Source organism: Pan troglodytes, chromosome 10 (genome assembly GCF_028858775.2).
Source record: "Pan troglodytes isolate AG18354 chromosome 10, NHGRI_mPanTro3-v2.0_pri, whole genome shotgun sequence".
In the NCBI taxonomy this organism is placed as follows: domain Eukaryota; kingdom Metazoa; phylum Chordata; class Mammalia; order Primates; family Hominidae; genus Pan; species Pan troglodytes.
Genome location: NC_072408.2, coordinates 123773869 through 123799906, shown reverse-complemented (window position 1 = coordinate 123799906; position 26038 = coordinate 123773869). Strand labels below are relative to the sequence as shown.

Below are 26038 nucleotides of genomic sequence, written 5' to 3'. Positions count from 1 at the left end.
CCACTGAGTCAGAAGCTCTGGGGGTGGGGCCAGTGCTCAGTGTTTTCATCAGGTCTCCTGTAGATTCTGATGCATGCTGGCATGTGAGAACCCCTGTGCTCTACCTATACTGCCTTTCAGGCTAAAGAAGAACTTCAGCCATGACAGTGGTAAGTATTACTCAGCTATCAATGCTTACTTCCTGCTTCCAAATTGCTGCCAATCTGGGGAGGCAATAGTGCTGGGCGGTGCCGGTATGAAAATATGAGATGCAGGCTGGGTGCGGTGGCTCACGCCTGTAATCCCAGCACTTTGGGAGGTCGAGGTGGGCGGATCATGAGGTCAGGAGATCGAGACCATCCTGGCTAACACAGTGAAACCACGTCTCTACTAAAAATACAAAAAGCCAGGCGTGGTGGCGGGCGCCTGTAGTCCCAGCTACTCGGGAGGCTGAGGCAGGAGAATGGCGTGAACCCGGGAGGCGGAGCTTGCAGTGAGCAGAGATCGCGCCACTGCGCTCCAGCCTGGGAGACAGCGAGACTCCATCTCAAAAAAAAAAAAAAAAAAAAATGAGATGCAGACCCTGTGTTCTGTACAAGCTCAGGGCCAGAGCTCTGATGCTCAATGAGAGGCAGACAGTTTGTAAGGCTGCTTCTGTTAAGTAGGACTGTTTTTCAAAAGGACATGGCAAGACAGGAGAGGAAGAGGGGATGCTAGTGCCAGTCCCCGGTCAGGAATGAATGTGGCACATTGAGGATGGCGCTGGCCTGGCTGGAGCAGGGGGCTCATTCTGGAAGCACAGGACTAGAGAGCTGGGAGCTAAGATGGGGCCCGACTCCCCACAGTCTAGAAGGCCAGGCTGAAGATGGGCACCGGGGCCTTACCCATGCTCCTCGCCATGCGGCCAGTGCTCTGAGAAAACCTGAAGTGGACCGTGAGGAGGGGCACTGACAGGTGGACAGGTGCCACAAGAGTATAAAGGTGGGGGAAGGGCAGGGGCGAACCAGGAAGGGGAAATGCGCTCGGGGAGGGATTATTTTCATGTCATTTTCAACATACTTTTAAAACTTGTGATCATGAGATCACAGTAAGAGTTCAAACCCAAGGAAACAGCAGAGTGCAAAGAAGCCACCCGGGCCAGATGGCCTAACCCTGCAAAGACCCAGAGAAGTCTGGATGAGGAATTCAGTTTGGGGCCAGTCGGTCATCCCACGTCCCTGGCACAGTTCTCCTGCAGCCGAGGCAAGCTAAGGCTGGAAGCCAGGTCCAGCAGAGCAGCTCCCTGGACACAGCCCACTTCCTCATTTTAATGCACCTTCAGCCTCATGGCTCCTCCTGAGTCCCTTAGTTTGGGATGCGACCGCTCAGATGTGGGCTGAGCAGGAGTTTTCCTTTGCTCTCTACAAAGGGGATTTACCCTGTAAATTAATAACACATCGAGGGAATGCTTTAAAGAGTAACTTTGCGTCCATTAGAAGGATTCATCTGCAACTCAATAATTGATAAGTTAATTACAAACCCACTCTAACACAGTGCCCTATAGAAGACTGAAGTGCGGAGGAAATTAATAAATCATAGTCATCTATGTACTGAATAAAAAGTGAAAGTTCTCTACTTGGTAATATTTTGTGAGTCTAAACTGCGATGTGTATTTTGAAAATAGTAAAATGTTTTAAATATTCAGAAATTCAACTCACATAGGCCATTTGCTGAGTGCCCTCTTGCTCCTACTCTGCCCCAAACCAGCATCAGTCTCAACTGTCTGGACATGCAGGGGAAGCACACAGCCTCTTCTGCAGCACTAGTGTTTTCGTGTTTTCACCTCTGGAACAAAGGCAAACATTTCTAATAGGGCTCCCTTAGCTCCCCATGAACTGGAGAACGAGCTGATTTTTAACACTAACAATGCCTGGGCAGTATTTACTCCCAGGCTCATCTGGCACAAACAAACCAAAGCCATACCCATCTGTGAAGGTGAAATAAATGGAGTTAGCGCTAAGTTCATTCTCTTCCATGGTATAGGATGGTAAACCAGGAAGGCAATTCCACATAAATCATCAGGGAAGAAAAACCAGCCTCTAAATAACATTCTAAGCTTAATTTGAAAGCCAAAAGAGAAGAAAGGCAATGAACATGATATTCTTCAATCTAAATGGTTCTGTAAACTTAAGAGTCTCAAGAAGACTGAATAATTCCTTTAAAAATTAGAAAATGGTACAGATGTTATTGGCATACAGGAACTAGGCAAGTGTGAATAAAGACAAAAGACATTTAAGACTTGGTGCCAGCCCTCTCCAATAAGGCTTTGCATCTTGAAGGGTTTCATATGAAGTGACAGCATTCACATTAGCTTATTGCATTAGTTCTGCATGGAAGCTAAATTGACCTGTCCCATTCTACCATAAATGCATTCTTTTAAAACAATTCTTGGGGGCCAGGCGCAGTGGCTCACACCTGTAATCCCAGCACTTTGGGAGGCTAAGGAAGGCAGATCACCTGAAGTCAGGAGTTCAAGACCAGCCTGGCCAACATGTAGTGAAACCCTGTCTCTACTAAAAAATATAAAAATCAGCTAGGCATGGTGGCGCACGCCTGTAGTCCCAGCTACTGGGGAAGCTGAGGCAGGAGAATTGCTTGAACCCGGGAGGCAGAGGTTGTAGTGAGCTGAGATGGCGCCACTGCACTCTGGCCTGGGTGATAGAATGAGATTCCGTCTCTCAAAAAAACAAAACAACAACAACAAAAACAATTCTTGGGAAAGTGAATCCTGTGAAGAAGCATGGGCCGCTATCCCTACAGGTATGGTTTCAGCAGGGCTCCTGCAGCAGCCCAGGGCTGCCGGTGCTCCTGCAGGCCTGAATATACCTGGTGCTGCTTCCAGCCGGTGGAACCCCCTTCCACAGGCCCTGCTGCCTCTGCTTGGACTGCTCTCTCCCAGGCTTTGCCTGATGAACTCCAACCTGACCCCAAAGCTGGGGGACAGGGGGTGAAGGAGGCACCTAACAAGTGCTGAGCACCAGCCACATACAAAGGACATTACCTTTCTCGGGTATTAGCTCCAGTATCCACATGGGGATGCCAAAGCAAGTGACTTGCCTAAGGTTTACCTGACTGCAGAACCCTTGCTCAGTCTCCAGTGGTGATGCAACTGCTATCTTGACTATAGCTGAAAGGAACTTTCCCCTATATTTACATTCTATAACTTTATCACTCCCTTCCAGGATCCCTAGAGATCCTAAAGATCATGGCTTCTGTAATAAGATGCAATATTCCAAACGACACTTTTCACAGAATAACCCATCAGTTGTACAGAGTATCAGAGATGGTCCAGTCCTCAAAGGCATCTAAGCCAGAGGTTTCTCGCTCTGTCTTGAGAAACTCTAGGGCTCTGTGGAGGTGCTACAGGGTTTTCACAAGTGAGAAGAACTGTATTTATTATTTATTATTAACCATATACTAACAATTATATCAACTATGGATACTATTTTAATATTAAACATGTACAAAATGCATTTGAATGTTCATTCCTCATTTATTTATCTACATGATTTTCTATCAGTCTGGAATTCACCAAGTTCATCATGAAGGTCTTGTTATGACCTCGTTTCCATCTCAACACGCCTCCTTTACATCGCCAAGTCGCTGTTAAGGACCACAAGGCTGTAATCCCTGAGGCAGATGTGATATTTGACTCATCTCTATGTTTCCAGTGCCAATCAGATATTGCACACGCAGCATGTGTTCAATAAGCATTCATTAACAATGACGGCAACCCTCACAACAACAGTGGACCCTTTGGGAGTCAGCATCACTCAACAGCCCAGAAAACTGGTCTCCACGAGTTATCTGTCTACACTTCTCCAGGAAGCAGATAAATATTAAAAACGTTAAAGGTTTAAGGTAAAAATGAAAATGAAATTAGACATTTACTTTGTGAACTTTGAATTTTTTTCATTTAAAATTTTTAAATGGAAAGTTCACAAAGCAAATATCTAATTTCATTTTCATCCTGCTTGTAAAATACCAAGTTTTTTTTTTGTTCTCTGGACTAGAATATGGAACAACAGGAAAGATGGATTTCCTGTTCGGGTGGAGGTATGGGAGAATGTGGCCACAATCTATGCGCACTGCATTTCTGATTCCAAAGGCTCTCCCAGACAGATATTTCAACTCGTGATGAGTGTGAGCAACCAATCCAGAGTCTCTTCACGTCCGTGTATGGGGAATAATTATCATAAGAGACGTTAGCAATGATTTTCCAGCGTGATGTAAGCTGAGGCAGCAGCGCCAAGCAAGCGTCCTTGTCACACGCATTCCAGCCTCCTGGATTACTTCACTCACAGCTCCCTGATTAGGATGCACGCCGTGTGCCGCTTAATACAATCTGCCATCAAATGCCAAGTACTTCAGACCTAAATTAGGAAATATGTCCAAATACATAGAATGATGCTAAGAGCCCTAAGTGGATCTCTCTCTTCCTTTATGAGGCCTGGGGCTCGTCATCAACCTAATGCTCTTAAACAAGGCAATTCGGTCTTCTAACCCTCCACCTCTGAGAGCAGAATTTAATTCAGGCAGCAAAAGAATTAATAAAGATTATATGGTATCATAAATATGTGTCCATGGATGAAAGTATTTTTGATAGATTTCAGGAACTATGAGACATAAAAGCAGATTTTAAAGGGCTGCTTGGGCACGAAGGCTACATTAACAGCGTTCACACTGACTTTTGCACCACAGCATGACAAGAGATGAGGCCAGAGGAATTACTTTTACCTTTGTTTTCTTTTACAATCATATACCACTTAGCAGTGACTACCTGTGAGGTCCTGTATGTCACTGAAGTCTGAGAACCCAAGAATGCAACATCAGAACCTAAGAATCCAATTTAATTTAAGAATTCATTTTTGTCCAAAAGTAAAAAACCATCAAGCAGCCCTTCTTCCTACATACAGCTTACAAGGCAAGACGTAGGAACTGAGGAAAAAAATACCAAACATTTCCTGCTCAATACTTTCTGCCAGCAATAGGCACAGCTGTTAGGAACTCTTGGGCGACACTTAGAGAAGAAGTGATAGAATAATGGATTCCTCGGCCCATTTCAGAAGCCCTCAGCAACTCAGCATCCTCCAGTGGACTGGCTCAACACAACTCCACAGCCAAAAGGTTTAAACCACCTACATGGCTTAAAGAATCCAGGGTTCGGGACAGGAGCCCAAAGGTCATGTGTTCAACCCTCCTCATTTTACAGAAGAGAAGAGGCAGGTCAGATTAAAAGAATTGTGGGCTCTTCCTCAAATGGGTCCCAGATAAGCCCAGAAGGGGAGCATGTCCGCATACGCTGCCGCTCTTTCTTGCCACCACGACACTGGCCGGATAGGGCTGTCAGTCATGCTACACTGATTCTAGATGAAGTCATGTGTTCTAGTCATTCACTCTAAAAGCAGAGAGCTGAAAAATAATTTAAATGAAGGGCAGGACCAGTCAGATCTCTGTATATCCCCCCTGGCCTCATCTTGTGATCTTTCTGTAAAGCCTATCAGAGAAAAGCCGTCCAAGAACCACTAGGGGAAGGGGATGCCCTGCCATCCACCACTGCCCAAGGTACAACTTCTGTGGAGGGCAATGTCTATCAAAATCATGGAGGCACATGTCCCTTTGACCCAGCAAGTCTACTTGGAGGAAATGATCCTACAAATACATTCATGTGGACCAAGTGTTGTTTACAATAGCAAAACACCAGGAGCAATCTAGCATCCATCCGTAGGGCGCTAGCAAATTAATTAAAGCACATCCACAAAGTATAATATTATAAAGTTGCAAAAATCAAAACCAAAACATGAAAAAGTTCTTTGTTATGTCATAGAAATGATCTCCAAGTGATTCTGCTGCAGGAAAAAGCAAGCTGCAGACAAAAATGTAGCACTTTACTATTCTCATTGTTTAAAGTGGGGTTGAGACCACATATGGTAATTTGATTATAAGTGCATAAACTATCTTAGGAAGAATGCACAAAAAACTGGCAACATTGGTTCGGCTCCAGATAGAGAAACTGGGTGGCAGGTTGGAGGGAGTGGGAAGGAGTCCTCCCACCACATACCCTTCCTTCCTATCTTTTGATTCCTGAATTAGGTGAATGCATTACCCAGTCAAAAAATACATTTAGATGTTTAAAAATCTGTGTTCTCTTTTCTGTTCCATTGGTCTATGTATTTACTTTTACACCAGTACCATACTTTCACACCAGTACTATTCCATTGGTCTGCGTATCTACTTTTACACCAGTACCACTACATATCTACTTTTACACCAGTACCATCTACTTTTATACCAGTACCGGTATCTACTTTTACACCAGTACCAATACATATCTACTTTTACCACCAGTACCATGCTGTTTTTATTACTATAGCCTTGTAGTATAATTTGAAGTCAGGTAATGGGATGCCTCTAGAGTTGTTCCTTTTGCTTAGGGTTGCTTTGGCTATTTGGGCTCTTTTTGGTTCCATATTAATTTTAGGATTGTTTTTAAACATACACTGAGGACAGGACACCCAATTCAATAAATGGTGCTGGGAAAATTGGATAACCACATGTAGAAAAATAAAACTGGATCCCTTTCTCTCACCATATATAAAAATTAACCAAGACTTAAATCTAAGACTTGAAACCATAAAAATTATAGAAGAAAACTTAGGAAAGACTCTTCTGGACATTGGCCCAGGCAAATAATTTACATCTAAAATCCCAAAAGCAAATGTAACAAAAACAAATAAATGACACCTAATTAAACTAAAAAGTTTCTGTACAGCAAAAGAAATAATCAACAGAGTAAACAGACAACCCACAGAATGGGAGAAAATATTTGCAAACTATATATCCAACAAAGGACTAATATCCAGAATCTACTACGAACTCAAATAAATCAGCAGAAAAAAAAGCCAAAACAAATAATCCCATTAAAAAGTGGGCAAATGACACGAACAGATATTTCTCAAAAGAATATATACAAATTGCCAACAAACATAAGAAACAATGCTTAACATCACTAATCATCAGGGAAATGCAAATTAAAACCACAATAAGATACCACCTTATCCAGCCAGAAAGGCCATTATTAAAAAATCAAAAAACAGGCCGGGTGCGGTGGCCCACACCTGTAATCCCAGCACTTTGAGAAGCCAAGGCAGGCAGATCACGAGGTCAGGAGTTCGAGACCAGCCTGGCCAACATGGTGAAACTTCGTCTCTACTAAAAATACAAAAATTAGCCAGGCGTGGTGGCACGCGCCTGTAATCCCAGCTACTCGGGAGGCTAAGGCTGGAGAATTGCTTGAACCCGCTCAGTGGATGTTGCAGTGAGCCGAGATCACACCACTGCAATCCAGCCTGGGCGACAGAGCAAGACGTCATCTCAAAAAAAAAAAAAAAAAAAAAGTCAAAAATCAATAGATGTTGGTATGGATGTTGTGAAATGGGAATGCTTATACATTGCTGGTGGAAATGTAAACTAGCACAATCTCTATGGAAAACAGTATGGAGATTTCTCAGATAACTAAAAGCAGATCTGCCATTTGATCCAGCAATCCCACTACTGGATATCTACCCAAAAGAAAAGAAGTCACTGTATAAAAAAGACACCTGTACACATATGTTTATTGCAGCACAAATCACAATTGCAAAGATAAGAAACCAACCTAAGTGCCCATCAACCAATGAGTAGATACAGAAAATGTGATACACACACACACACACACACACACACACACCCATGGAATAATACTCAACCATAAAAAGGAATGAAATGTCCTTTGTAGCAACTTGGGTGGAACTGGAGGCCATTATCCTAAGTGAAGTAACTCAAGAATGGAAAACTAAATACGGCATGTTCTCACTTATAAGTGGGAGCTAAGCTATGGGTATGCAGAGGCACAGAGTGGTATTGGAGGACCCTAGAGACTCAGAAGGGTACTGGGTACAATGTATACTATTTGGGTGACAGGTACACTAAAAGCACAAGCTTCCCCACTATACAGTTCATCCATGTAACCAAAAACCATTTCTACCCCCCTAAAGCTACTGAAATAGAACGATTTTAATAAAAAAAAAAAAAAAAAACTCTGATCTTCAAAAAAAAGGGCAAAAATACATAGTTGCTATTTTTTTCTATGACTTTACGTGGCCCATAACACTGCTGGCAAACCCAGGTGTGGCCCCTAACTCTGATGTCTGAAACCCAAGTCTGGGAGCCCCTGCCCAACAAGCAAATCAAGATGTTACAGGGCCCAGACTGTCTGATCCCTTCCTACCTGAGCTGGAGGTGACTGATCAGCCAGCTACATTCAAAGACTTTTTAAAAAAAAAAATTAGACAGATAAGCTTTTGCTAAATCACTCGGCTTTGTTTCCTTAGAAAACTATGTTTATTAACAGAGCTAGGTTCCTTGACAAGCACCAGTTTGCTGAAATCTGTGTGTAATGCTGTTTTAACATGCCAATGCCAGGAACACTACTGGAGCTCAGTATTTGGGATGAATACACAATGGGTTGGCTAGCCAGATATAGGAATGGGTGGATTTGAGCCATTATTACTCCATGCTCAGGCACCTGAGGTGCCTGTAACATGCTAATGTGGGCATCATACGGTGTAAGAATATTCTCCAACTAAACAAAAATTACACCTCTGGAATACTTCAACAGGTTAGGGAGCTTTAAGTTTCTGACTAAAAGTCAATTTCAACATTTGGACCTCACTGTCTGCTTTTATCACAGTTAATCAATAATGGACTACAGCTAAATCCCAGTTTTGTAACAGGTACAAACAAATATAAACCAAATGCTCTGTTCTCATAAAACCTTCATCTGAATCCTAGATATACAGGCCAGAGGCACAGACACAAACCCTAGTGTGGATATAGCTCCAGGCAAACTCTACTGCTAATAGTCTCACACCAGCCTAATAAAACGTGCTGGGACACACGCTGCCACCAGGCTGAAGCACAGAGATGTTCAAGCATGGTATTCGCAAGCAAAGTGACACCAAGCCTCGCACATGAGACTATTTGGGAATTATGACATCACATTAGAGCACAGCAGGAGGATACTAAAATCTCACAGAGTTACCCATGACATGACTTAATTCACACAGAGCTGTTATATGACAATTACGTTTCTTAAAAATTCAAGTTTTTCTGAGGAAGCAGAAAATCCATTAAGCACAATCAGATGGAAAGTCTTGTCTCTGTAAAAATAAGCAAAGTTACATAGATGAAGCTTGGTATTCCTCTTACTTTTGAGTGGGTGGCATTCCTGTTGGAGAAACATCTCAACACAAAGTTATTACCAACACTACTAGCAAGCAGCCATTCACCCACATGAGTGTTTGGAGGGTTGGTGCTGTGCTCACAAAATATGTGGATGACTAAATGCTACTGTCAGCTTCCAAAGAGACATTTAGAAACATTCTTGTAGCAAATTTATTTCCACTCCTAATTTTAAAACACCAGCAAAAACACCAGCTTACAGGACTATACTTTTTTTTTTTTTTTTTTGTGGTAGAGACAGGGTCTCACTATGTTACCCAGGCTGGTCTCAAACTCCCAGCCTCAAGCCATCCTCCTGACTTAGCCTCCCAGAGTGCTGGGATTACAGATGTGAGCCACTGTGCCCAGCCAGGGACTATACATTTTTAACCAAGGATTTTTCACAAAACTAATGTGTTTATCAGCTGATTCTTACAGTTAATGCTTTTACTTGAGTTGGAATTTTGAGAGGAATCAAAAAAACCCCACTGCCTTACATCTGTATCTGAAGGATCCTTGTGCTGAACTGTCCCTTTAAGTAGTTTCTCAAATGTATCCATTACAACTGTATTACTACAGGAATAAATCCATTCAGATAAGTCAAGGAGAAAACATTTATAAAAAGTATGAAAAATTTAAACCAGACTGGTACTGAATATAACTATCACCTCTCTATACTGAGAGCTCTAAAAATAAATGAGATAACACAAACTTGAAAGCATACCAGATGAAAAATTAGAAAGCAAAATGGTCTCTCCTCTCTCAACAAATAAGCTCACCAGGGATGGGAAAAGAAAGTTTTTTTAGAGCATGAGAAAGGAAACTGCCTTAGGAAACAATTCCTGCTCCTTCCCCACTTCCTGGGAAGACAAAACTCAGGAGTAATATCATGACACATCTTCCAGCTAGGACACAACGGAGATGCCCCAACCAAACTGCACACCAAATTTGCAGCACAAATGAGATGATAAAGTTTGCAGCACAAGGGGAGGCCTTTTCACAGTGAGATGATAAAGTTTCACATTGAGATGATAGGATGCCACACATATCGTCTACCGCTTAGTCTATCTTCCTGGATGAAGAATATATCACTGGGATCCAAGATGCTTCCATTCTTGACAATTTACTAGTTTGCAAAGCCAATCACACCTACATAAATGAGATTTGACCTTACAGGTCAAATACATGGAAGAAGTAAGATGTAAAAATAGGCACCACCAGAGGCTGGAATCCAACTATGGGTGGGAGGAATAACGGGAGGTTCAGGAGCTAACAGGTCGGGAGCTCTCATGTGCCAGGCACCATGCCTCAAGCTTTACATATGGCTTTTCATTTAATCCTACAACTCTAAGAAGCAGGCACTATTATGAACTCTATTTTACAAATGAGGAAACTGAGGCATAAAGAGGGTTAAGGAAACTACTAACAGTCACACAGGGTCTGCTGGCCCAGACACGTTCCTTCGCAGGAATCCCACCAACTGACAGAATGGGTCAGGAGCAGGGAAATTGGAAAAAAACCCAAAATGAAACAAAAACTTTCTCTCTCTCCCCCTTGGTCCCACTGGTAGGGAGAGTTCTATAAATCAGCTTTTAGACTAAGTATTTGGCCTATAGTCAGGATAGTAACATGCTAGGGAGTGATACAATTTAGTCATCACTCAAAGAATTTCCATTAAAAACCTGTCTTCCTGCTTTTGGCTCAAAGAGCATCAGAATGCACTTTTATGCACTGTTGGTAAGAATGTGAATTCTGATGCACCTTTTTAGAAGGGCAATTTGAAAATGTCCATCATTATCTCAAGTACACATCCTAGAGATACACTATATATAAAAGGACTTCTGCAAGCTGCAATATGCATTGTAGCATTGCTTATAGCAACCAACACAGTGAAAGCAAGCTAAACACCCACCAGTGAGGGGCCTGGCTAAACAGGCTATGAGCTAGAAGCATATGCTGGAATCCTAGAGAGGGAGAGCTTGGTAAAAGCTGACATGGAATCCTCTCTCCAAGGCACATTATGGAGTAAAAATGTTGGGTACAGAACACTATGTATACTATGATCCCATCTCTACTATAATATGTTTTTAGTATACAAATGTACCTATATATGCATTAAATTTTTCTAGATGGATACCTAAAAACTGTTAATAGTTTCTTCTATGCAGGGAAGTTGGGGGAAGGGAGGAGAAAGAAAATGATTACTTTTCATTTGCAATCCTTTTGAAGTTTTTGAATTTTTTGACCATGCTTATATACTGGCCTGATATATCTGGAAAAATATTGAAGAGCTTTAATTTTTCAATTCCCTTCTAAAAAATAAATCTATATTCTTTTTTGTTAATTATACATCTTGCTAGTTGTGTACCTTGCTTCCTTCGTACACCCATCCCAGACCCTGTACACCAAAAGCAACTTGGTTGGCCGAGACGTCTAGACATGTGACAGGCGGGCCGTGGGCGTAAAGGAGGGTTCTGGCGGAGTCTTCGGCTTTGAGCAGGTACATCAGATCTCCAGCAGCGGCTACTGCCACAGGGTACCTTCTGGTTTCTGGAACTATTTCAAGGTACTGAACCTGTTAAAAGGTAAGAGTTGTTTAGTCCCATAAATTCATCCTGACTTGATCAAAAATATGCAATTCCACCTACACATCAATGAGAAGACCAGCAACCCAACAGAAAAAGATGGGCAAATGACACACTCACAGGAAATGAAACACAAACAGCTCTTACACAACAGAAAAGATGCTCAGTATAAGAGAAACATAAGACACACCTAAAAAGAGAAATATAAAATGAAAATTCATTGAAATATGATGCTTCACCTTTCATATCGGTAAAGATCAAGAAATCTGATAACACCCTGGGCTGGAAGTGAAGGAGGGAAAACCATGTTCCATGTTTCTGGATCCCACTTACTGCTGGTGGGGATATAATCTTGTCCAACTTGTATCAAGGGAACTTTGGCTACTCTTATCAAAATACCAAATGAACATGCACTCTGACCCAGGATATCCACTTCTAGAAGTTACTTACAAATAAACTCACATATATAAAAAATGATTATGTACAAGGTTATTCATGAACTGTAGTACAATTGTGTCTTAGCTAAAAACTAGAAAAACAGAAACACCCATTACTAAGGGACTAATTAAATAACTCAGTGTATCTATACGCTGGAATACCATGCAGTCCTAGAGGGAAGCATTAAAACGTTCTTTATAAAACGAAACAAATGGCATGATTCTCCCAGATAAGCTTAGCGGGTAAAGCAAGGATGCAAGATGAGTTAGGTAACCCCACCTGCTGACATGTGTACAAGGTGGGGGTGGAGAAAGTACACAATGCGCTTGACTCGCACATCCATACATCTTCTAACAATGGCTGCCTTCAAGGAGGGAAGTGGATTATGAGATGGGGAGATTTCCCACCATCAGCTTTATTGTGTCTTTTAAATTCTGAACCATGGGGATGTAATAGCAATTCAAAAAATAAAAGGTTGGGGTTTTTTTGTTTTGTTGTTTTGTTTGTTTGTTTGTCTACAATAAACTGAATAACATTCAGCTCCAAATTCGCAAAAAAAATTTTAACATTTGTGCCAAAATGTGTGGCCAAAAGGTTAAAAATATCCAAGTGATCTGCTGTCTCCTGGTTTCAATGCCATCAGGGTCCATTTGGCCACCAGAGGGTAAGGAAGGGCTCTACAAACACGCATGTTTCTACCCACCCCGCTCCCCAGTCCTGACTGCGTCACCGCCGGCACTTTCTCTAATGTGCACGAGTCTGAGACGCACTTTTCAAGAATAATTTGATTCTGTCCATCCACAGGCGGCCCATTTCTCCGCGGTGCCGTTCGCAACAGGCTTTCGCCTCTGCGAGTAAATCACGAGAGGACACATGGAAGGTGAGCCACACTAATTATGAAAATCCACAGTGTGAAAGGACAGCGCTGCCCTGACCATATGCCAAAGAGTTCAAAGCCGGCCTCCAGAACACGGTCCAGAAGAGCTGGAGGGAGCGTCAACATCCGGGGGACTCTGCTAATACTCGGGCCCAGCTCCGCAAGCTGCGGGTCCATCACAAAGGACAGCCGCTCTAGGCTAATATCGCAGACCTGGGAACACTGCCACTGCCATTCAGGGGCGTATATGGACAAGACAAAACTGGCTTGGCTCTTCGGGCCAGGGGTGCCTTTTCCAAGGATACTCAGAGCATTTTGTGGGAACCTTTCACTCAAAGTGAAAAATAATTCCTAAAACGTGCATAAAACCCGCCTTGAACAATGGCTGCTCGGTTCCTCTCACTCCCCCAAATCATGTCTCATTTTCCTACAACTGACATCCTCCGTCTAGCCCTTTAACTTTATCTCCGTGTTGGCTTTCTGACAGACCAAGAGGCTCAGATTGACAGTGGTGGTGCCATTTGCTGGGGGCTGTAAACTAGTTCAAAAAGCTTGCAGTCTGTGCCAGGATGCCACCTTATTGCCAAGGCAGGATTTGCACTTTACAGAGAAACTGGCATCTTAAGTAAGTATCTGGGTCCATACAGTGATTGCTGGTCTACAGTATTCGTTTTTTTGTTGTTTTTTTGTCTTTTTTTTTTTTTTTGAGACGGAGTCTCGCTCTGTCGCCCAGGCTGGACTGCAGTGGCGATCTCGGCTCACTGCAAGCTCCGCCTCCTGGGTTCACGCCATTCTCCTGCCTCAGCCTCCTGAGTAGCTGGGACTACAGGCGCCCACCACCACGCCCGGCTAATTTTTTGTATTTTTAGTAGAGACGTGGTTTCACTGTGTTAGCCAGGATGGTCTCGATCTCCTGACCTTGTGACACAGTATTCTTTAATCACAGACTAAATAGTAAGTACTATGGAAGTTTTGAGAACAGAAATGTACTTTCACATTTTTCTAATAAAACCCAGATGAGCTGACAGCATCAGGCCATTTTAGGGGAGCACTATACTCAAAGTGCAGACGCTCCTGGAGGTGAAGCAGTGATGCCATGGCTTTCTAAGTTATTCTAGTCTAAGAAGATTCCCAACAGACAGAAAGAGGGAGGAACAGGATTGGTTCCAGGTCAGGCCCTCAATTCATCACTCAGTGTTGGCTTTTCTGCTCACTCTCCTACCAGTGCCAAAATCAAGTTTGTTTAAATTAAATCCAAACTCAGCATAGACAGATTTGAGCACTTCCTTCTTAACACCAAATCATCTCCCACTCTACAAATCTAGAGGTTCCTGTACAAATGAACTCAGAAATAAGCTCGACATAAAGAATTCTTAAGGCTGGCTGAGCTGCACACATGACATCCTGGAACATGGCTACCCAATTAACACCAACTTACATCTATCTTCACGCAAGAGTTACTTTAAATTTCAGGTGAGACAGTCTTGGGATGAAGAAAGTGTAGGAATGGAAATCTTCCTTCCCAGATGGACTGGGATAACACCACTGAACTCATTCTCACTTATATATTAGGTCAAACTGATCTTTGATTCCCAAGGGTGAGATTCCACCGTGTTAGTCTGAAGAAGGCCAAGGAACCACAGTGATGAGCAGCTCTGGCCCTGAAGTCAGCCCTGAGGTTTGAATCGTAACTTCTTACCTCTGAGAACTGGGGCAAGTCAGTTCACTGCTCTAAGCAGCCTGAAGTGGCTTCTTGGTAAATGGGGAAAATGCTACTACCTATTTTGTAAGGCTGTAGTTAGACTTATGGAGGTAAGGCCCGCAGGAAGCTCTGAGTGAATGGGAGTTACCAACACCATTAGTACGTGCTTATATTAGACCCAGAGATTCTAAGAATAGAAAATAAGATGACCAGACTAAAAAGCTCACCAGTTTCGGAACTTCAAATTCCGCAGCTATCTGCCAGTACCCCTCCTCATTGGGGGATAACATCACGACATCAAAAGCAGAAGCTGTGGCCACGGTTGCATCGTCCTGGCTGAGGGCTAGTGCCTGTATTCTTGCATCGTGCTCAAAACGATGAACAGGGTACTTTCCGGTCCTTAAATCCCAAATATTAAGAAACCCTATGCAGCAAGAAACAATGCAGGTAACAATTTTAAATTTACTTAATATGTTCAATTATTTTAAAAACATGCAACACAGAGGAAAATTTTTTAACGGAGATACCTTGGAAATGAGACCCAAGTCTAAACACGAAATCACTTACGTTTCATATATACCTGATGCACATGGCCTGAAGGTAATTTTATACAATATTTTATTTTACTTTTTTATTTTTTAGAAACAGTGCCTCACTCTTCGCCCAGGCTGGAGTGCAGTGGTGCTATCATAGCTCACTGCATTTTTGAACTGATGGGCCTAAGTGATCTTCCTGCTTCAGCCTCCCAAATAGACAGGACTACAGGCGTGTGCCACCATACCCAGCTAATTTTTAATTTAGCTGAGACACAGTCTCACTATGTTGCCCAGGCTGCTTTTTTGAACTACTGGGGTCAAGCAATCTTCCTGCCTCTGCCTCCCAAAGTGTTGGAATTACACGTGTGAGCCAACGTACCTGGTCTATACAATATTTTAAATAATTCTGTGCATGAAGCAAAGTTTTGGCTGTGTTTTGGCTACAAACCCATCACATGAAGTTAGATGTGAAATTTCCTACATGTAGCATCATGTCAGTGCTTAAACAGTTTCAAAGCATTTTGGAATTTTGGATTAGGGATGCTCAGCCTGAATTTCACATCCTTCCTCAGCGCCATCCTCCTAAAGCCTCTGTTAGCAGCAGTGCTTTATTTTGCACAGCTCTAAAACCTGTGCTTCAATATCCCACACTTGCCAAAAATGCCGATTTTCCACTCTTCTCCCAGCACCTGGAATGCTGCTGCCCAGATTAATTCCTCTTTCACACAATGGCCATACACCCTTTCTCCAGGGTGGTTTCCAGACCGGTAGCATCAGTACCACGTGGCGACTTATTAGAAATGCAGACTGTCAGGCACCAGTAACTCTGGGGATGTCCACTGGAGTTTAGGACCAGTGGTCTACAGGAACTTATGCTTTTCCAGTCAGATAAGCTTTTCTGTACTTAGCATTTCATTGATTCTTCTTTCCTCAAAAATAATTTCTTTTTATCATTCCCAAGCTATTTCCTTCCCTTCGAAGATTTACCCAAGAAAATGATTACTCTCTGCATTAGGCTGGTTAATGCCTTGCTCCAATTCCAATTGATTCAATTTTTCAAAATTCACCAAGAAATAAATGTGTGGAGATAACAGTTTGTGACTATTTGAGTTCAAATCCAGCTCCAGCACTTGTTAGCTGACAGACTTAGGGGAGTTGCTTAACAGCTCTGAGCCTGTTAGCCTTTCTGTAAAGTTGAAGACAACATTACCTACTACATAGGACTGTGAGGCAGATGAAAGGAGACTGGCCACACGAAGCACTGAAGATGGACCATTCCTTTCTGTCTTTTATTTTTATGCAGTCTATAGTTCCTGCTGTGTTATAAAACATATTTAATCTATCAATGCTACTTCCCCTTCTATTGCTCATCCGTAAATCTAGCCCTATTTCCTATAACTTCCTATTACCTAGAACAGACCAGGCTTTTTGCTTTCCTTCTCTTGGCAGTGTATCTTCCTATCTTTCTTTTTTCTTGCCTTCTACTTTGTCTTTAAACTATAAATGCTTTGAGTTTAGGATCTTACTATAAAGGATCATTCAGCACTAAATAAATATAGAGAATTGGAAGAAAATAATACATTTGGGCTGCTTTGCCAGACTTTCAAACTGTCAGTAGGCTAAGGAAGCAATTATAAACAAAAGCAGAGCCTTCTTCAAGCTAAATGTTGCTTCGCATCTAAAACACAGTGCACTCTTAAGAATTATGATAAACTTGGGGGATAAGCGGATCACAAAAGGTTCCACAGCACATTCCCCTGGCAATTATTTGGGCAAATTCTTTCCATCCTGACTCAGAAGAGAAAAATATGCTGCAGAAAATGCCAGTGGCTCTACATAACAGATAGGAGATCGGCTCTCCCATGCCAAGATGTCTGCTCTTAACATGGGCTTCCTTCAAACACTCTGCATTGCATTTGTTTGCATTTGTTTTGAGACATCACAACAGTAAAGAGAAAAAAAACTCCCATTTGCATAGAGCTTCTGAGTCTTCAGAGACTCGTGTGTCTCCTCTCACTGAGCATTCACTTCCATCTTGGGAGGCGCACCATTTTACTCCTCTCACAGAAAAGAAACAGAAGCACCGAGTGGTTAAACAACTTGGTCCAAAGCCACTTGGTATGTCATGACTTGGTACGTCATGAAGTTGGGCTGGAATTTAGCTGGAAAAGTGCAGGATGAGTGGCTGCATTTGTAAGTGCATAAAATAACTATGAGCTCAATGAGTAACTGACGTACACCATCAAACTCACCCTGGGTGCTGCCAAGCGTGGAAGCTATTTAACCACAGCTCACTCTAAGCACACATGGAGTTTATCTATAAACACATTTTTCATTATTAATCAAGTATTGGCTTTGCTGGCATCATTTTTCCAACAGAACTTTATGCAATAAAATATCCTTCACCACAAGGTTGAGTAGTACAGAGCTATCCTGAGAAGAGTCTTTTTGGGAAAAAAAAAAAAATCCAAGGCTCCATCAATTAAATGGTCAAATCTTTCTCTCCTGAAAGCCTGTTGTGTCTTCATCTTTTTCTATTTCCCCTACTTCAATTATAAAGTGTCGCACTTGGTCAGATCCTCACTTGTCGGGGGGCTGATATCACGTGCACAGTTCTTCAACATCATTTTTGGGTGCAAAATCATTTAGGATTGTATGTCCTCTTGATGAGTTGATTCTTTATCACAGGCAAAGTCCCTCGGTATCCCTGGTTACTATAGTCTTTGCTTTGAAATCCACTTTGCATGGCCACGCCAGCTTTCGATTAGTGTTAGCATGCAGAACTTCTCCCATCTTTTCGCTTGTGTCTTTATATGTTTAAAGTGGGTTTTCCATAGACAGCATGTAGTTGGTCTTGCTTTTAATTGGGGTGTTTAAATCATTTATATTTACTGTGATTATTCATAAGGTTGGGTTTAATCTACCATTTTGCTAATTTTTAAAATTTATCCCATCTGTTCTTTGCTCCCTTTTCTCCTCTTTTGTTGCCTTTTTTATTTTTTGGATTGAGTATTTGGGATAACTAAATGTGTTTATTCCATTTTAATTCCTTTGTCGGCTTGTTAGCCAAAACTCTTTGTTATTTTAGAGGTTGCTTTTGGATTTTAACATAAGTCTTTATCACAGTCTACCTGCAAGTAATAGTGTATCATTTCACATGTTATATAAGAACTTTAGGCTGGGTGTGGTGGCTCATGCCTGTAATCCCAGCACTTTGGGAGGCTGCGGTGGGCGTATCACTTGAGGTCAGGAGTTTGAGACCAGTCTGGCCAACAAAGTGAAACCCCGTCTCTAGTAAAAATACAAAAATTAGCCAGTCATTGTGGTGGGCACCTGTAATCCCAGATACTCAGGAGGCTGACGCATGAGAATTGCTTGAACCTGGGAGGCGGAGGTTGCAGTGAGCCAAGATAGTGCCACTGCACTCCAGCCTGGGTGACGGAGTGAGACTCTGTCTCAATTAAAAAAAAAAAAAAGAACTTCACAGCAGCATACTTCCATTTCTTCCCTTCCAGCCTTTGTGCTATTACTGTCATACTTTTTATTTCTACATATGTTACAAACTTTTTATTTGTACATCTTGTAAACCTTACATACATTGTTATTACTTTTGCATAAGCAGGCAATTATCTTTTAAAGATATTTAAATAATAAAAAAGCCATTTCTATTTATCCATGTAATTACCACTTCTAGTTCTTTCACTGTCACTTTCAACATCACGAAGTCCTGCAGCTTCTGCAAGGTTTGCAATTTCCCTTTGAACTGTATTGTTGGATATCTGCCCCAAAAGCATATGGGCAGAGTGGGCAGGAATAGATACAGAAGCTAACAGGGAAGGGTGTTTGAGTGAAAGCTAATTTTATAAATGGTCAATTTATCAGTTACTACAGTTATATCATGGCTACTTTTATAATCTCAAAACTGCAAGGACTTGAATAGTGAATAACTGAATTACAAGAATGCTCTATAATAGTGTGGCTGATTATCATCAGCTACATTTAGCCAAAAAGGAATCAATGCAATAATACATTCAACAGGTAGTTACAGAGCTCCCTGTTTTGTACCAAGGCACTATTCTAGGGACTGGGGATATCACAGTGAATAAGACAAAATAAAACAAAAAAAGTCCCTGACTGATCGAGCCAACATTTTAGTGACATATAAGAATTGAAAGGATACCTGTTTTCATAAAACACACACTGGAGAGAAACAAATATTTAATAACTAAAATATAAAACACAATGATCACAGAGAGATATACACAAAGCACAATGGAACAATGAATAAGCTTAACTTTTGGTCATGCTGTCACACTATTTTAAGACCCCAGAAAAGGAGCAGCGAACTTTTCTAGATGTTTTAACTTGAACCAAGTCTGCATTTATTGCATAACTACTAAGGAAGAAGTCGTTAATGCCTGTCAGGGTCAAGGAAATTCACTTCTCAAATAGGTATTTTTTTTTTATCTGATATAAATTCATTTGAAAGGTCAAGTGTTATCATACTGCGGACCTAGCAATGAAATGGATTTGGCTCCTGACACTGTGAACTTGTGAAATGGCAAGACTGTGTCCTTTTCCCTCTCTATGCCCTATGGTAAGGAATTCACAGTGCTGGATGTGGCTGTACATCAATAAAGGTTTGCTTAATGCTTGTCATATGTTTCAGCAATGGAACATTTGGTTGTAAGAAACAGACACCCACTGAAACTGGCTTAAACACAAAAAGGAAACTGACTGGAAAGGAATGAGGCTATTTCTTGGAGCCCAAGGGCAGGAAGTACAGCTGGAGGTGATAAGGGATCAGAACCAGGAACCAGGAAGACATACAGAACCAAGGTAGTGTATGTAACTTGTGTGCACCACAGATCTTATCTCTGCTTCTCTCTGCAATTCTATTTCATTCTTCTCTTCGGAAACCAGCTTTCTCTCATCCCTGGGTACATGGAGAAAGGTGGCTGTCCCCATTCCAGGAGGTCTTCTACTCCAAGAATGCAACAAAGTTTGAGTCCCAACCAGCCCATCCCAGTCCATGAATCAGCTTCCCCCAGAACTGGGGCCCCATCCCTCATCCAATTAGCTGAGGCCAAAAGACTAACTCAAATACTATGAACATGCCCACCTGGAGAGGGCCTGGGGAGGGACCTCAGGGCAAGGAGACACCCCCCTGCCCAAAGATCTCTATGACTTCTCTCCTGCACAGTAGGCCAAGGTAAAACAAGAGAAAAAGTCTCAGCAAACACAAAGGGAGGTTCTACTTGGTTTCTTGGCAGTGGCATAAGAAGCAAGTCTTTTTTTTTTTTTTTTTGCCATTCCCTGCACCAGGCATCATCCTGAAGGCCAGAGTTTATAGCCCCCATTTTGCCCCACACTAGAGAAACAGAAAGAGCAAGTGTTTTTCTTCCTTCCTGACCAAACCTCAATAGCTGGATAAAAGATGATTAATTCTGAGTAGTGCTGGGATTGCAACAATACTGTTTCACTCATAACAAACAGGAAAAGGATGCAGACAAAAGAAGAAACTGGGTCTCTTGAAACATCCAGAAGACAAGTGAGGACCACTGGCCCAATAAAGGAGAAGGGGCAGGGCCTGGCAGTCCCACCTGCTCCCTGGGCTCAGGACCCTCCACCTTGACAAGCAGCAGCCAGGCTGAAGGAACTCTGAGCTCAGCCTAGACCAGGAACAGCCATTAACGATGACATGAGTAACGATGGCCAGTCTTTCGAGGAGACATAAAGCCTGCTCAGCAGCTGTGGATGGGCACCCATGCCAGTTTGCAGCAGGCCCCTCCCACCTCCCTAAGGAGGCCAGCCAGAGTGTGGTAATGAAACTGCACATAGTGGAAATGGGATCTAAATGAGTTTAAACTGATTTATGTTAGCTTTTGTAAAGATTACTCGATATCTGGAAAGTGCTACCACTGTGAAATAATGTCGACAATCCTTAAGACCTCCGTCTAATGGTACTTGCACAGAATATTTATATTCTTCGTCATGGGAACAAGGACCATAATGGATACCATTTTTGTTTTATTAGGGATGCATATTTAAATTAATCTGCTATTTGCCTAAACAATTAGCTGCTTCTGTTTGTGTGCACAAAGCCAAAATTGCAATTAAGCTTCCATCAAAAAGATAAGCCCCAACTAAAACTGTCCCGGTGGAGTCATAAGAGCTCAGGGCAGAACTTTCCAAAATTACTTTTTAGCATAATGGTAATTATGTTAATTGCCTGAAAGGTAAATAACTGCTGAACTGGTTTTGGAAAAAAAACACAATTGGTATACTCTTCCCTCCCCTTTGATCTTTTCCATGCACCACAATATTTAAAACAGGTTAACAGTTTCGAAAGGTCATAGACTAGTCCCTTCTTCAACTACAGAGCTGGTCTTGTGGTCTTTAGTGGTTTCTTGATTAGAAATTATTTCAGCCGCGAGCTCCCATCCTCTTGAGCTTCCACAATAAACACCTGAAGCTTGGTGTCAACTTCATGATCGTTAAATAGACAGGATCAATTAACTGCATTCAGAGATACTGAATGAAGTTGACTATTTATAATAAAGACAGCTGGCAATCTCAATTTCTACCATGTAAATAAACACTTGCCTATCAGAAATTAATCAGGAGTCAAAAGAAATTCTGCAACAAAGGAAAAGGCATTTTGACAAAAATTTTAAATATACCCATAGTACTGACTTAACATGTACCTCTTTGTTCATTAAGTCCACACATCACCACTCTGAAATGCAGGCCAGAGACATAAAACTAGCATAAAGTTGGACAGGACAAAAGTTTTTGCTCTTCATGGAAGAGGTGCCGGTGGGAGATTAGTATCAGTGTAGACAAGGGTCATAAAGAACAGCTAAACCACCGAGGGTCACGAAAAAGGAAAAAGGCTGAAGTTTCTTGTTACTGCAGCTACTGTGGCATGCCATCCTGCATTCCCGCTGACCACAGCTCTACAGCTCTGTTGCCTAAGGCAGAAAATAAACAGAAAACATTCTGGAATCTGCATTTTAGATTGACAAGTAAAAGAATCTGAATAGGCTTGTGGAGGAGGCGACTGGTTAGGGCATAAACAAAGCAGCGAGATCACCACAATAGAAACTGAGTCAAGAGAAGAGGAAGTAAGATTGAATATATTTAGTAGCTCTCAAATTCAAAGCAGAAAGAACACCTGAAAAAGAAGAATGAAAAATGACGAGACAGCAGACTGAAAAGGAGGCAAATAGTATATTGTTAAGACTATGGCAATGTGACTAGATAGAAGAATTTCCAGTTAACATCTTAGGAAAAACAGATTGATGGAGAAGGCAAAGAATTTGGACCAGCTTCTACAAGGGAAAGTTCCAGAGGGCAGGTAACGTGAAAGAGACATCACTGTGCATGCAGCCTCAGACTGAGGCCAGTGTTCTCTATAACCGATATACACATAATATAGACTCTATCCCGAAGAGATCAGCAGACACTGGTAGTAGCAGATGCCTCTAAGGAGGGGAGTGGGGAATCAGTGGACTGGGTGGTAGTAGATTAAAAAAAAAAAGATCACTACTGAAGCTGAGTGATGGGTACACGGGGGTGCATCATGCTATTCATTCCATTTTTGTGTATTTTGAATTTTTCACAATAAAAGATTTTTAAGAATAACCATTTGACAGGCTATCACTAACAAAAGTAAAAATACGTTAATTTGTGTTTTACAAACGTTTTCAACAGCCACACTGCAGACTAAGTGTCTTCTCAGATCTACGGTGAAAATTCTAGTGATGACATTTTGCAGCCTTTAGAAATACCATTCCAAATCCTGAAAAAAAAATCTTAAAATTATACTATCAATTAATTCCCTTTCAAGGAAAGTAATAAATGGCTCAAATAAAAAGCAGGGGGAAAAGTCTACATAAAGATTTAGATGATGGCGAAACTGCAGTTGGTTCTGAGTTACCTAACACCAAATAAGAATGAGAAGACAGAAACCACAGACAGCCTAACATCTCACTTGGGCATTCAGATACCAATGCAAATCCCCCCAACAAATAGATGGTTTTGTCACAAGGCCCCGATGTCTGGGGTGGGGCTCTCGGGTCTCCCTCCCCTGTGCTCAGAGTGGATCACAAGAGCCCAATAGAGACGGAGACTCACATGACCACCTGCCTTCCAGACCAGTGCTCTTCAGACTTTTTTGATTACCCCCTGAAATGATTTTGAAAAACAAGGCCTGCCTTTCCCGTTTTATATATGAAACCGATAAATTTTTTTTGTCCTAAGTTGTAAGTAGTGGCAAAAACATAACATCTGGCATGTTTGTAAATGTTGACATTTTAAAATAAAATGGCTACACTATTCTTTAAAAAGTATTCTCTGGGAGGCTGAGGGAGGGCAGATCACTTGAGGCTAGGAGTTTGAGACCAGCCTGGCCAACAGGGTGAAACGCCATCTCTAATAAAAATACAAAAAAAAAAAAAAAAAAAAATTAGCTGGTGTGGTGGTGCATGCCTGTAATCCCAGCTACTCAGGAGGCTGAGGCAGAAGAATCGCTTGAACCTAGGAGGTGGAGGTTGCAGCGAGCTGAGATTATACCACTGCACTCCAGCCTGGGCAACAGAGTGAGACTCTGTTTTGGAAAAAAAAAAAAAAAAAAAGGATCCTTTGGAAACAAAATACCAAAGATTAGGTACTCATCATCATGCATTTTTTTTTTTTTTAAAGAAAAGGGGAGGGTGCAGGTGGGGAATAGCTTGAAGACAAATAGCAAGATACAAAAAAGAGAAATGCTGAGGATCCCTGATTATAACCACCACCAAAAGAACACAAGGGTACCATCTAATCTCAGGCCTCCAAGTCAGCCAGACAGCAGAAAAGCAGCAAGCACATTCTTTTCTAAGTAATCATGTAACATTGTTTTTAAATGGCATTAAATTGCTATGGGAAAAATCCAATCTTACTTAATCCTGTAATTTGATAGTCTTTTTTGATTTTGAAATAATTTCAGACTTACAAAAATGTTATAAAAATTATGCAAAGAGTTCCAGTTATAGCTTCATCCAGCTTTCCCAAATGTTAACCTATTACATAACCATAGCAGAATGATGGAAGCCAGGAAATTAACACTGATGCAACATATTTAATCTACAGATTTTATTTGCATTTAACCTGTCCTCTTACCAGAATATTTTTTCTGGTCCAGGATCCAATCCAGAATTCCACATAGCATTTAGCTGCCATGTCTCCTTCATCGACTCCAATCTGGGGCAATTACTCAGTCATTCCTTGTCCTTCATGACCCTGACACTTTTGAAAAGTACTGCTCATTTATTGTGTAGGCCTCTCAATTGTCTGCTGTTTCCTCATATTTAAAATCAGGAGGTGTTGTGCCTTCCCAGTGCATTATGTATCAGGAGGTACATAATATCAAAGTTTCATTACTGGCCATGTTAACTATCATCACTTGGTTAAGGTGGTATCTGCCAGTTTTCTCTACTGTAAAGTTACTGTTTTTCTCTTACGGAGTGATAATTTCGCACCATGCAAATGTCCTGTTACTCATTGCTCATCTGAATGTTGTGTCCCCCCTACCACCATTTCAGTGTTAAAATCCTAACCCCCTAAGTGATGGTACCAGGAAATGAGACCTTTGGGATGTGATCAGGTCATGACGACAGTGCCTGAGAGCTCCTTTGCCCTTTCCACCATGTGAGAGAAGGCACTGCCTGGAAGGAAGGGCTCTCGCCAGACATAGAATCTGCCAGTGCCCTGATCTTGGACTTTCCAGCCTCCAGAAATGTCAGAAATATACTTCTGTTGTTTATAAGTCACCCAGTTTATACTGTTTTGTTATAACAGCCCAAACGGACCGAGACATTCATCACATTGATTTTAACATCTGCTGGTGATTCTTGCCTACGACAATTATGATTACGGTGCTTGCCAAATGGTGGCTTTCTATTTTCATCATCCTTTCCCATACAGCAATTCAACTACTACTGTAAGGAAGAGCTATCTCTTCTCCTTTATTTATTCAAGTATTTATTGATACCAATATGGACTCATGGGTAATTAATTATCCATAGGTTATAGTCCATCACTATCATCATGTTTTGTTGCTCAAGTTGTCCTTCCTTTAGCCCTCAGGAGCTCCAATTTAGTTCTACTGTCCTATAGATGCCCTACCTTCATCTTTTTATTTATTTTAAACATTCTTACTTTTGGGTCCCATAAAATGTTCCAGATTCATCTTGTATTTATCTGCCCTAGCCCTTGTTCCTTTTATTGAAGAACATTTAGAAACCAAAATCTGGGCACTAGCTGTGCTTACTGTTACCAGGGTAGCACAATATATTCTTTTTTTGGAGGCAGGTGTCACTCTGTCACCCAGGCTGGAGTGCAATGGCATGATCATGGCTCACTAGAGCCTTGACCTCCCAGGCTCAAGTGATCCTCCTGCCTCAGCCATGCTTCATTTTTATTGGATGACAGACATTGTGAATTTTACATTGCTGGTTGCTAGCTTTTGTTGTATTCTACAAAATAGTATGGAAGTTTATTCTGATGCAAAATTAAGACACTCAGAATCGGCTGGATCCTTTTGTGGCTTGCTTTCCAACTTTTTTTTAGGGGATCCCGA

General features: G+C 41.7%; 1 protein-coding gene across 6 annotated transcripts in view; it reads right to left on the bottom strand.

Moving 5' to 3' along the window:
* The window catches only part of FBXW8 (F-box and WD repeat domain containing 8), a 118209-nt gene that overhangs the window by 28712 nt on the left and 63459 nt on the right, over nt 1-26038 (bottom strand). For all 6 annotated transcript variants that reach the window (XM_003313954.6, XM_509407.8, XM_054664667.2 and 3 more), the window contains 2 exons: nt 15109-15305; nt 11648-11854 (listed from right to left, as the gene is read on the bottom strand). In XM_003313954.6, the coding sequence (XP_003314002.1) occupies nt 11648-11854; nt 15109-15305 (404 nt within the window). The remainder of the gene's footprint in view (nt 1-11647; nt 11855-15108; nt 15306-26038) is intronic.